We start from the raw sequence: 12,523 nt of genomic DNA, 5'->3' as shown, positions 1-12,523 counted from the left end.
TATCGCGATGTTGCTCTGAAGGCCAATTTTTCTGGCCTCAATTCTGGATGCTTCACATATCTCTGCTGAAAGCCCTGGAGCCTTAACTGTATCCAGACCGGGTGGGAGGGCGAGGGAGAGAGTGAGGGGAGGGTGGGGGGGGGGGGGGGTAGATTCTACTCGCATGGACTAACATGAAATTCACGACAAAAGTAACAAACCTTTTGACGTTTCCTAGAATTTATCTGGGAACAGTTTACAGTGAACATGGTATTGATAATCAAATTGCCTATACAAGGCAACGGTATTTTGAAAGGTACACGTACTAGGCTTTACAAATGTTCTTTTCATTTTCTTGCGCCGGAAGGTTTTCAGTTTGTTCGTTTCTTGGTTTTGTTCACCTACTGGGATGCAGTTACTGCTTTGGTCACCTTTTGTTGGTTCAGTTCGGCTGTCAGTTGAATTCATCAACTCAAGTTGTAGACCTCAAATTTAGAACGTAGTTTTTGGACGTACATTAAGCCAATGATACGCGGTTCAACATTTGTTGAGCAACAAATGTTGCAGCTGCTGTTCAACTAATGTTGAACGTTGAAATATGCCGTTCAACATGTAGAAAGTTGTTGAACGAAAATAGAGCTTGGCTCTATTCCGTTTAACAAGTTGCCGCAACAAGTCAACAAGTCGCAACAATGTTCAACATTTGTTTATCAACAAAAGTTGAACGATGTTGAACCGTGTATCATTCGCTTTAGGGTTTCACTGTCCAGCTTTGGACTCCTGGGCCCAGTTGCTGGAAGCATGGCTAGCGCTAACCCGGGTTAAATACCATGACAACCTATAGGTTTTAATACCTCTTAACCAATGGTTAGTGCTAACCATGCTTCGAGCAACTCAGCCCGGAAGTTACAGATAAGGAGAATCCCCCCCCCCCCCCCCCTTTTCCTCTTACACCCAAAGACCAAAATAGCACTGTCTTAATAGGGCCAACCCCGTTGTACTGAAGATCAGAGGCTGACTGATAGTGTTTTCTTGGCACATTTCTCTGTTTCGAGAATTCAACGTCCCGCGCCAAGAAAGCCAGTGGAAAAAGTGTATAAATATAACTCAATACTTTTAAAGTGCATGAATAAACCTCGCTTGTTTCATTTCCAAAACAAAAGGTGATATTTTCCTTTCCTTTTAATTAAGCTGAAGATACCTGACATGGAAAACTTGTGTGAAAGGTCATTGCAGATAAAACCAGTAGATTTCCATCTCTTTGTCTATCTGTGTGTTATGACTTCCTGGCCTTATTAGCTGATGTTTCATTCGCTGTCTCTTGAAATGTTTCTTTGTGCGTCTTGTATTGAATGTAAATTAAAGAAATCTGTGCAGGAAAGAGACGGTAATCGTTACCTCCATAGAACCTAACTTCGGTTTTACAGATATGGAGTAGCCGTTGATCGTATGCGATCAACCACTCTCCCCTCCGAGTTTCTTTTCTTTGGGAGGGAGGGGGGAGGGGGGCAGGCGGTTCAGTGTACACAGTCTCTTAGGAATTATATGTATTCATGTACGCGATAATGGATTAAAAGATTTTGTGTTCATTTTGTTTTGACTTACATGACTTTCAGGGTGGGCAAATTGAGTGGACGAATCACGTGACTCCTTTCCTTACTAAATCTCGTTGATAAGGGAAATGAAAACGAAGAGTATCACTTGGACTAGAGGTAGTGTTATAGCTATTATAGGTTATTATTGTAGACTCGAAGTTTTAATGTGAAAGTAAGTGCTGCAATTAGAGCTGGAAGAAAATGCTGAGAGTAAAAGGCAACGAGAAATGAAAGATAACGGGTGTCATGCGTATTCATGAAACCTTGTCGGCGTTTTCCAAATTTTATGCTGTAAATGTTACAGCAATTACGCTTATGTTCTTCAGAAATCGCTAGCCGCCTTTCAGCAACACAAACGCATTTTAAAGAATCTCTAGTGTCAACGAGCGAACGACGTTTTAATACTGTGCTGGAGACTGAAGTTTTCTTTTCTCTCAACGTTTGGAAAACAATTTTGACTCGACGGTCGAATGGATGATCTCAAAGGTTGAGAACGACGTCTCAACGGGCGAATAATACTGCAAATAGTTTGCCTCAACGGGCTAAGAATGTTGTAAATGGACTGGAGCTGTATAAGATCTCTCTCCACGTGCAATTTTAAGTGACGTCTTCGCAGGTGTGGATAGGCCGGATAATAAAAATCCAACCAATTGCGCATGCTTCCGATCTTACATCCGACAAATTTTTAGACTTTTTCCGCTATTGTAAAGAATAGTGTGCTGCTCGCTAACGCTCGCCCGCAATTATTATATATTATATACATATATCTTACTCAATGGTTTTATATATATGCGCGGATATTTTGCGAGTTGCGTGGTATTTTTCCGAGCCCCGAAGGGGCAAAGAAAAATACGAGCAATGAGCAAAACGTCCGCGTGTAATATATGTAAAACCAAAGAAAAGGAGATTTATTATTCCACTACAAAAAGGGTTTGTTATATTTGTCTTCTCTTTTCTGGTAAGAGTGTTGAAATACACCCGGCATTATCTGTCCATCAATATATGGCGCGTGCGAAGGGCGTAAACAACACAGAAAGCCAGTGAAATGTCGTTGCCCGTATTCGCTGTTGTAGATCGGTCAAACTGGGACACATCAGTGTATCACGGTCTTATATTTTTTCTCTTGACCTCATTTGGTAAAATGACATAATAGTGGAATAATAATAGTTGTTATTTAACAAATCGACGGCAGTTTTTTATGGCCGATTCTCTTATAGACCATGAAATGGCGTCATAAAATGTTCCAAACTCAAGTGGAACCACGAGCCGCAGGGTGGTGGTTTCACTGCCATGTTAGGTGCCCGTTCCAGGGCCCTGTGCCCGAACACTGAAAAGGACGTTGTTCAGACTCCTTGGTACCTAAGGACCAATCCTTTCCTCGTTTGTGTATTTAGCGTCTGCATTTGTTCACTGGTCACTGTATCACAGGAAGGCATGAGTTAAAAGCGCGGGAACTGTTGAGACCAATAGCCATTGAGGTAGTGCCCATACACTGATACTGTGCTGAGATTTTTGCTTGTGCACCCAAAACAAGCTATTGTTACGTTCACACTAGTGCTTGGGCGCCGGGCACAAAATAGCAATGCGAGCACACAGGGAACCGGTTCCTACTTCAGTGCCTGAATATAAGGTCTCGTCCTTGTACTCGGGCAGGTACACCGTACCCGAATTCTGGCGTAGATACTTGATTAAAGGCTGCGTTCACATTAGTGCCCAGCGAGAATCGTTCTTGGGCACCGTGCTCGGGAACCAAGGGTGAACATAGCCACACTCACACTAGTACCCGTGCCTGAGAACCAGACCATAACAACTAGTCTGAACGGAGCCTAAGAGCCGTGCTGTCCAAATAGTTTTAGAGGCAATAAACGGTAAGAATTTTTCACTGAGTGGATAACACGTCAAACACAATAACGTCCCTTCACCTTCCAGGCCACGTCCTCAGTGATTCATAAAATAATGTCAAAAGAAAGATTTTTAACTGGCTTTAATGCGTGAAGCAAATAATTCAGCTTTTAGTACACGTGTATACTGTTGTTGTACAGCATCTTTATAAACAATATCTTCACCTTGAGTAAGATCCGTTTTCTTCAGCTCTCCTGAAAGTATTAAATGACATCAACAGCATCACCATCTTAAATTTCAGCACCTTTATACTAAGGGTATTTTGGCTTGGTACAACAGTCAGAATTGTTGTAATAATAATAATAATAATAATAATAATAATAATAATAATAATAATAATAATAATAATAATAATAATAATTTTTTTAATTAATAATATTTTTTTAATTAATAATATTGATCTATTTTATTGAATAACGAATAATAAAATGAATTTTACAATCAACATGACTCTAAGCGTACTGTACAAGTATGGTTGCATGCAATAAAATTCATAAACATAATTGGAAATCAATTTTTGCACACTGTTTATATCGTGAAATGGATAACAACTCAAGACATTCTCAGTTTACATTGCATTATCCAGCCTAAAAATACAGAGCTTATAAGAATACAACGCGACATTCTTCTTCTCTCCTCCTCTGCTCTATTTCCTACTTCATTTCTCACTTTCAATAGTTTAAAAAGCGTCGAAAAGTTAGTAAAAAATAAATAAATAAATAAATAAATAAATAAATAAATAAATAAGGACTTTCTAAAAATAATTCAGACTGACAAAAAAGTCACTACTTAAATTCTGGCTTGCGCACTTTCCAATGTATTAATAATAATAATAATAATAATAATAATAATAATAATAATCGAGTTGTATACAACTCAAGAAGCGGTCAAAAAGAGCAAAAAAGTTTCTTTTAACTTGGAATAGATGTTTTGATAACAATACACTATTTTTGTATAGCTCTCGACTGTTAAAGGATTGGATTTATATATCTTATTCGATGGTTTAACATATAATACGCGCGGATATTTTGCGAGTTGCGTAGTCGGGGCGAGGAAAAATACGAGCAATGAGCAAAATGTCCGCGAGTATCATATGTAAGAACATCGAATAAGAGATTTATTACTCCACTACAAAAAGATTTTGTTATTTTTGCTTCTCTGTTTTGGAAACAGTTTTGAAATACACCCGGCATTAACTGTCTATCGGTATATGGCGCGTACGAATGACGTAAACAACACAGAAAGCCAGTTAAATGTCTTAAATTTGATTGGATAAAATGAAAAGATAAATGACAAGTTATTGGCATGCTAAAAACTTTGTTTGAGCTTGCATCGTTTCAAAACTATTCTTCGTCCAGTCCGGCCATTGTTGCTCCTTTTTTTTGCCTTTTCCGTCCGTATTCGCTCTGTTATAAACCGGTCAAACCGGGACACTACAGTGTATTACGGTCTCATATTTTGCGCGTTCTCTTGACCTTATTTGGTGAAATGACATAATAGCGGAATAATAAGGATTGGTATAAGACAGCGATTAGGGGATTAAAATTATGAGTAGAAAAGTCAACGCATGTTAATTTCTTAAAATATACTGCTGACATCAAAAAGACTCAGATTTGATTTCACTTAATACACTCGATTGCAAAAACGTTGACACCTAAAAAGCATAACCCGTGAACGATGAGACCCAGCGGATTTGTAGGTAGTGTTTAAACAATAACCTCATTTCCATAACCAATAATTTACCATTCTCATTGTTTGCAATAAAATATACAGTGCGGACTTAATTCTTCCGAATATTTTTCTTCCAAATATTGCTTAAGTTCATTGCCTGTTTTGAACTGAGTCAAATCGGGAATGGTATGTCACTCAAATTGGCCCTTGTGGCCAACTTGGACACTTTACCGAAAGCTTGGACAGTTTCCATCATTCACCACGTGCAACTAATTTTTGTCATCAACCGTCGCACGAGAATAGAATATCATGCAAATAAATTTAGTACACTTATACCCATAAAGCCATTGGGTCTCATCGTTCACGGTTTATGCTTTTAGGTGTCAACGTTTTTGCAATCGAGTGTATATAGAAAATCAATACAATCAACAATATTTTTATCAGTTTCCGCTGCTCCGTTTGCGAGACATATTTTAGAAAACTGTTCGAAGACTCGGGCAACGTGAAGCTTTGTTATAATTATGTCAAGCTTTAAACATTTTAGTAAATCCAATGCAACAAATAACAAATTTGCAAAAAGGGATCCAGTAGGAGAGCAATTCGTGTATTCTTTTTCTTTTCTTTTTTTTCAAAGTTGATCGTTTTCGTTTTCAATGGGGCAAAAAAAAGGCATCGATTTATTTTCTCTGCTTGATCCTGTGCCAGATAAGCCCCCTGGCTTCGGCATCTCATTGTAATCGCTAGTGCTATGTTAAAGAGTTATTACAAAGCATTATTATTTTATTGGTATCATTATTATTAAGAAAGACAGAGAAGTTAGAAGAAACTCGAACTTATAGAAGCTGTTGTCAAACAAAAGGAATTGATAGCTGAACCAGTGCACAGGGGACATCACAAAAAGGAGTCCAAAAAGGGACAGCAATTGATGCATTCTTTTTTATTCTGGTTTCAAAGTCGATCGTTTTCGTTTTCAATGAAACAAAAAGGCATCAATTAGCTTGAGTCTTTAATTTAGATTCAGTAAACAATATTTCGCTAGTTAATTAGCATAATTCACTTTATGAGTATCCCGTGTACTTTCAAAAGTACAAAGCATTTATCACAATAAGATTGTGATGTGACTATCAAAGCCAATTGTCTTGCAAACATGTTCTATTAACTCATATCTTGCGGTATTGTTCAGTAGGTTCGAGCTAAGGCTGGCAAATAATTAAATATCTGCATTTAAGGTTGGCTAGTTCTTTTGTGTCTTGTGGAATGTCCTTATATTTGCATTGGGTTGTTTTTAGATTTTTATCTACCGCGGCGACCACTATTACGTCGTAAATTTACTAGTGAATTTACTAGATATAGGAAGCTTGTCCGCCTCCATATCTCTCCTATCTCGACGTACAATGATCAGTCAGTCTGAAGGTAGCATTCAGCAAGGGGCGTGATTAGTTCTGCTTCCATTGATTACTCCAGAAAAGTAACATTCGCAGCTAGACCAGTCCAGATTATCTTTTGATCACGGAGAAACGTACTGAACAAATCAACCACAGATTCTTCATGAAAACGTGGAAGAAGATTTTCCCTAAAATGAGGGATTACCAGGTATGTCATTTTGTCTTTTTGAGTCCTAGTCAAACACAACAGCGACTAGCGCATTGAAATTTCGTGGTACTCGCAAAAAATCGTACCAGGTGAATCAAGCGGTTGAAAGGTTGTTCGTGTAAAAGTATTTCTCCTTAGTGTACCAGACTGAGAGAACGATTCGGCCTCAGCAAAATGTGGATGGTATAAACGTGCTCTATGAAGCTCTTCGCCACGACCATTTGCAACAGCCCTTCGATTGCTTTCATGTTTGTAGCGATATATGCTTTAAACTATGTGTGAATTAAATAGCACCGTTTTATTTGTTACCGAAGGAATAACCCGTTTTTAGTCATTATCGTACAGTTTTTGTTAACAGATTTTTGTTCGCTGATTGCATATTTGTCAACCGCAATCTTTTTGAAGTATTCTTCCTCTGTTAGGGCACCGCGGGATTTATTTGGATTGTAGATTTGTTTACTGTCGAGAACTATTCTTCGATGTGCATAGTTTAGAAAGCTGATCGCTTCTTAGACGATCTAATTGAGTTAAAAAGTTAATTTTGAAGTGAGAAACTGTTGTGAGCATCCCGTGAAAATACAACTTGGAATACTTCGTTTGTTTGCTTCGGTAAACATTCACCATTCCGGTACTTGGCGTATAATTAAGGCGACAAGCGAAGTTTTCTGCTTTATTGGTTCAAAATTTAGATATTTTAGTAGCCTGTATAGTTTACCTCACGTATACTAAATAGCTTATAAACTTCAGAGCACGTGCTTTTCATTAAACCAGACACCACCAGTTAGGTGGTGCTGGGGTTCATTTCCAATTGAGAAAAAAAATTGAATCGTCAACGGGAAATTGGTGTGCTTTGTTTATTTCCAACCGAGGGTTTATATAGTTAAGGAAATTTTTAACCTCTGTTGAGCTTGAATTTAACTGCAAAGTTAGCATTAGGGAAGAAAGAAACGTTTTGTTTATTGTGTCAGAGCTACATGTATAGCAATATTTTGTTATAAGTTTATTTGTCCTTTCTGTTCCAGAAAGAAGCAGCTCAATATCACTTTCAATTGCTTAAAATTTCCCGACGATATTGTTACAGTTTTTTCCCTGATGACGTCAACTAAATTCACATCCTAACACCTCCCCTCCCATCCCAAATAACAACAAAATACAGGCCTGTGTAGATATGTAAATTAAGCCGGAAAAACAGGTTATTGATCGAAACAGCAACTTCAAAGGGTTAGTTGTATTTTTTCAGTTACTCGGTAACAAAATCTATCTACCGTTTCTTCGCGAAGCTTAAAGGTGTACTATCACGGAGCTTTTGCTGTCCAAAACAGCTCAAATATTTGAAAAGAGAACCCATTTTTTAACGTGAAATCACTTTTAGAGCAGCGGGAGGAAAATAGAAAATTATTTCTCCGGAAAATAACAAACTAGAATCACTTTTTAGCAATTTTGCCAAAATTCACAGGAGGAACGTGAAAAAAAATTGGCCAACTTTTTCAAGCTCCAATCCGTTTCCATCCTAGCCATCCGCAGACAAAAATGATTAATACTAGTTTCTGTGCCCTAGTAGGGTTATTTTTAACAAAATTGAACCATTATTTTAATGTTCCCATCGATACAAATATGTTTTTCCTCTATTCAAAGTGACACTAAAATAGCTGATAGCGCCCCTTTAACACATACGAGGGGACGCATTTATTTCAACTTCAAAGAAGCTTTCCAGTTCAGTAGTGTGAGTATTTTTTGAATGGGTAAATTCAGTGCAGTATCAAAAAAAAGTTAAGGCGGCATGACATGGCAACATTTTTCACAGCCACTACACTCTCCCTCTTCACAGCTAGTGAGGCATAAAGCCACAAAACATTTTTCCAAAAGCTGTCATAAAATTACATACATGTAGCAATACTTCCTCCACCGCCCCATCTCCCCCAAGCAAAAGGGAAAGACCTACGAAAGACGCTTATGAGCATTTTACAATGCCTGGACGTAGGTCGAATACATCCATTTTATTGAATATTGCCGGAAAGAAGAAGATTTTGAATGGCTAAATGATAAAAAAAGTTGTATTAATTGGGGTACATGTAGCAAATTCTTAATTTTACATAACTCAACATTGGGCAAAAAATCGACGTTACGTCACGCGTATGACGTTCAGCGTTTAATGATGTTGGTCTGAGAATTCCTTAGAATACCGACATTTCTGTTGAGTATTGAGAAACAAAAATATTTACACGGAAGTTGCAGGAAATGAGGTGCAAACATTTTTCATGAGCTGATATAACATCACACAGTAATATCACATATAAAAGGAGCGACGTAACTGAAGCAAGCATGAGCATTTTTGTGCCTTTCTCGTCGGGTATATCCATCGAACCCTTCTTCCTCTGTCTATTTACTCTTCATTTTTATTCCATTTTCGTGTGGTTTTCTCCGTTGTAGTAATAAGGACAATTTGTACAAGTATTGGAGAACTTCCGTAGGTCATATGTAACGCAAATGCTCGAATTAGCGTGCGGGGCACTTATTTAATTTTCTGGATCGAGAGGGGCGCTTATTTTGTTTTTCAAATTTTGGCTTCGGACTAATACTGTCTTTATTTCAAGGAAACACGAACGGTAACAAAAAGTAAGAAAACTGAAATGAATCTGTAAGGAGAAACACAAATCCGTGTGTACTTGAGGAGGGGTGGGGCCCCCCGCTTATTTGAACGGGGCGCTTTTTAAATATTTTTAGCCTCAAGGGGGGCGCTTATTTGAAGGGGGCGCTAATTCGAACATTCATGGTAATTCCTTTGCATACCATACCAAAAAAGGAGTGCTTTACATGTAATTCTGTTGTGAAAACAAAAATTAATTTTTTGCTTCTCGAAAAAATAATAGACTGTTTTTTCAAGTTTTTTACGAAATGTAAGGGAGAAAAGACACAAGGCTACTTCTCTGTCAGTTTAATGCGACTTAATTTGAGAGAAATTATCGAAATGCATTTTTCCAGAGCCCATGATGTGCGTGGAATGCATCAGGGTCAGTCTGGGTTGTTCTGATTGCGTTTTTTTTCTGTAATAGCGACGCAAAACGCAGCCGGCCTTTGCTCCTGTAAAACATATTTTGATTTGAGCAATTCATAATGGTATTAAGATAGGGTTTGTTTCAATGGTCTCCCTTGACAAGATTTCGCTTAGAAAGTTGCAGGGAAATTCAGTTTTATCCGGTACCACCGATCACTCTATTAAAAGAAAAACAAACAAAAACAAAAACCTGATGATAATGTCTCTACGCGTTTGGACTTATGCGTGTTGCATGAAGCAATCGCAGATGAAACTTTGATTGCATGAAAACGATTTTTTTTACTAAATTGATTGGGCAACAGGAAGTACAATCAAATCTCGAGCCGTTGATGAGGACAAAACAAAACCTATAATGATTCGCACTGAGTGTTATTTCACTCTTGTCCCGTGTTCGCGTTATTCGTAGGCTCAGATATCAAGAATTAAAATTAGTGATAAGAGTTTTGCACAACGCTAATTTTTATCCTTAATTGTTTGTCCAAATTTAATCTCACACAGATACCAACTCTCAAATACCCGAAGGCACCGAAAAGTGAAGACGACAGAAAACTGAATAAAATCTATGAAAACTCTTGTTTATCGTAAACTAAAATAATATGATGCCATGGAAATTTTATAATTAATTTCACGCGAAAGTACTTTAGAAACTTAACACGTAGACTGCTAAATAACGTTTGTGGCAGCTTATAAATATTTGAAGTGCTTTCTTTGTTTTTAAAATTTATCTGTTTGTTGGCAGAGCTACGAGTTAGGATCACTTTTTGAGTAAAGACTAGTAAGGAAAGGATGTGAGCTTCTTGGGCATTCCAATTAGATTTATGGATATTAAACACCAAACCATTACCCTTGGGTGGTTTCCATATTCTACCTATAGCTTTCTCGAACTTTTGAATTCACGGGCTATAAACTAGGCTCGATTACCAACCGCTGTTCGGGAAAATGAGTCCGCGCCGAAATCGAGCCTAGCTTCTGCTTCTGCTCCTAAAATTCTGTGTTGACGAAAGCATTTTCGCGCTCGTTAAAAATGCCACTAAATATCCGTCTAAGGGTGCGTCGGAGCGGAGTATACATGAATCGCATAATTTTCACAATTAGGGGGTGCGCCAGACCGGATGCAGATGAATTGGCGCGCATGACACAATGAAATATTTAAATTATCACTTATTGTAACTGCAATTTTCCCTGGTACTTATCTTGTATTTGGTGAAGATTCTTTTGAGAGTTCTTCTAATGGACAGTTACGGGGCCTTGAACTGTAGGTCACGTAAATTTTACAGGCTTGTTTTCACGTTTGTCACAAAGAAAACTAATCTCTTGGGCCGTTTACAATCGAGACAAATAACTCTTCTATTGTGTACGTTCGTGGGCGATTTAAATGGTTTAAGCACACCACGATCGTGAAGGGAGATACAGTTTTGCGTTGCACAACCATTACAGATTTCGAAGTTTCTTATTTAAATGACTATTCCCCTTGTTGAAATTTTTTTATTCATCAAATAAGTAAAAATTGATAGAAAATGCTTGTCCTGAGAAAAAAGTTTCACTCGAGGTGTAAATGGATCTGTTGGCAGGATATAGATAAGGCGTGTTGTTTATTCATGTATCATTCAATGCGTTGAAGTAATACAAGTGTTGTACCACTGTGAATTTTCATTCATTACGGTGAAATTCAATTACTGTGTTATCAGGTGCGTTCACCCTATCAATGGGCTAATGAACTTTTGTTCCCTTTTCCATTGGAGAACTCACCCTCATTAAGCTTGTTTGTCAATAATTTATGAACAGAATTCTCGCTTTTCAGCTAGACGAAGAAAACGCGAGTGCTTAATGAGATTTGTGATCGATATTGGCTATTAATACGAAAACGAGAGCGCAAACAGCGTTCGCATAATTATGGCATCGTGTGTTTTTCCTTAGAATGCCTTTGGAGGTTTATCGGCGTTCATTCAGCGAAACTGTTCTTGAGGTATGGGATGTATTTGTTGGTTTAAATTGTCTGATCTCTTTCGAGCAAATGCATGAGAGCGGGTATTATTCAAGGTCGTAAACATTTGTGCTGTAAATTCACTTATCGAAAGCGTGTCCTTATAAGAGAATTACTGGAAGTCAGTGACGAGAATTTTAGTAGTGAAATAATTTGTTTCTGTTACACCAGATCGAAACAAACAAAAAACAAGTAAAGACTGCCTTTTCTCTCGTGCTAAAAATTCTGCCGAGTAATTATAAGTCGATGTTGTTTGCATTTCGTTATCAAACTAATTTGATTAGCTCATTCGTTCTTCGATTCTGTTTGACATAGACTTTAAATTGCTGAGAACTTCAAAAAGAAGACCTTCAAATTGCCAATCTTAAAATCTTCAGACGAAGGTCTTGAAAAACAATTATTCATACAAAAATTTTGAACAGCGACTGAAGAATCTTGTGAAATCTAACCACGTTTGTTACGTATTTGCAAGCGCGCACAATTTGAAGAGTGTTTACAAGGCTAGTAATCTTCTTATGCCTCTGAAAACACTGAATTGGCTATTGAGCTATTGAAGTACTATTTTTTTTCCATAAGACTCACGTATGTATAGCAAAGATCAACAATATCCACACTTGTTACTTGAAGTAATTTAGCGCGTTTACCAAAACTTAACAATCTCGTCGCTTTTTATTTAAATTAAGTGATGTAACATATGTTCACAGGGGCTCTAATATGCTTGTATTTTTTCGTTTCACTCATTAA

The 12,523-nt window shown here is 37.6% G+C and overlaps 1 protein-coding gene across 5 annotated transcripts in view; it reads left to right on the top strand.

The window, feature by feature from the left end:
• LOC146465443 (voltage-gated inwardly rectifying potassium channel KCNH6-like) overlaps positions 1-12,523 on the top strand; it is a 49,270-nt gene that overhangs the window by 5,464 nt on the left and 31,283 nt on the right. Inside the window, exon 1 of one of the 5 annotated variants that reach the window (XM_085128882.1) lies at positions 6,681-6,740. The exons of the other annotated variants lie outside the window; for them this stretch is intronic. Coding sequence (XP_084985008.1) covers positions 6,696-6,740 — 45 coding nt within the window. The 5' untranslated portion in view covers positions 6,681-6,695. Of the gene's footprint in view, positions 1-6,680; positions 6,741-12,523 lie in introns of those variants that run through there. 5 annotated transcript variants of the gene reach the window in all.

The sequence above is a fragment of the Pavona decussata genome, unplaced genomic scaffold (assembly GCF_977016875.1).
Source record: "Pavona decussata unplaced genomic scaffold, jaPavDecu1.1 SCAFFOLD_156, whole genome shotgun sequence".
In the NCBI taxonomy this organism is placed as follows: Eukaryota; Metazoa; Cnidaria; class Anthozoa; order Scleractinia; family Agariciidae; genus Pavona; species Pavona decussata.
The sequence above is the reverse complement of the archived record's forward strand: the minus strand, read 5'-3'. Positions and strand labels throughout refer to the sequence as shown.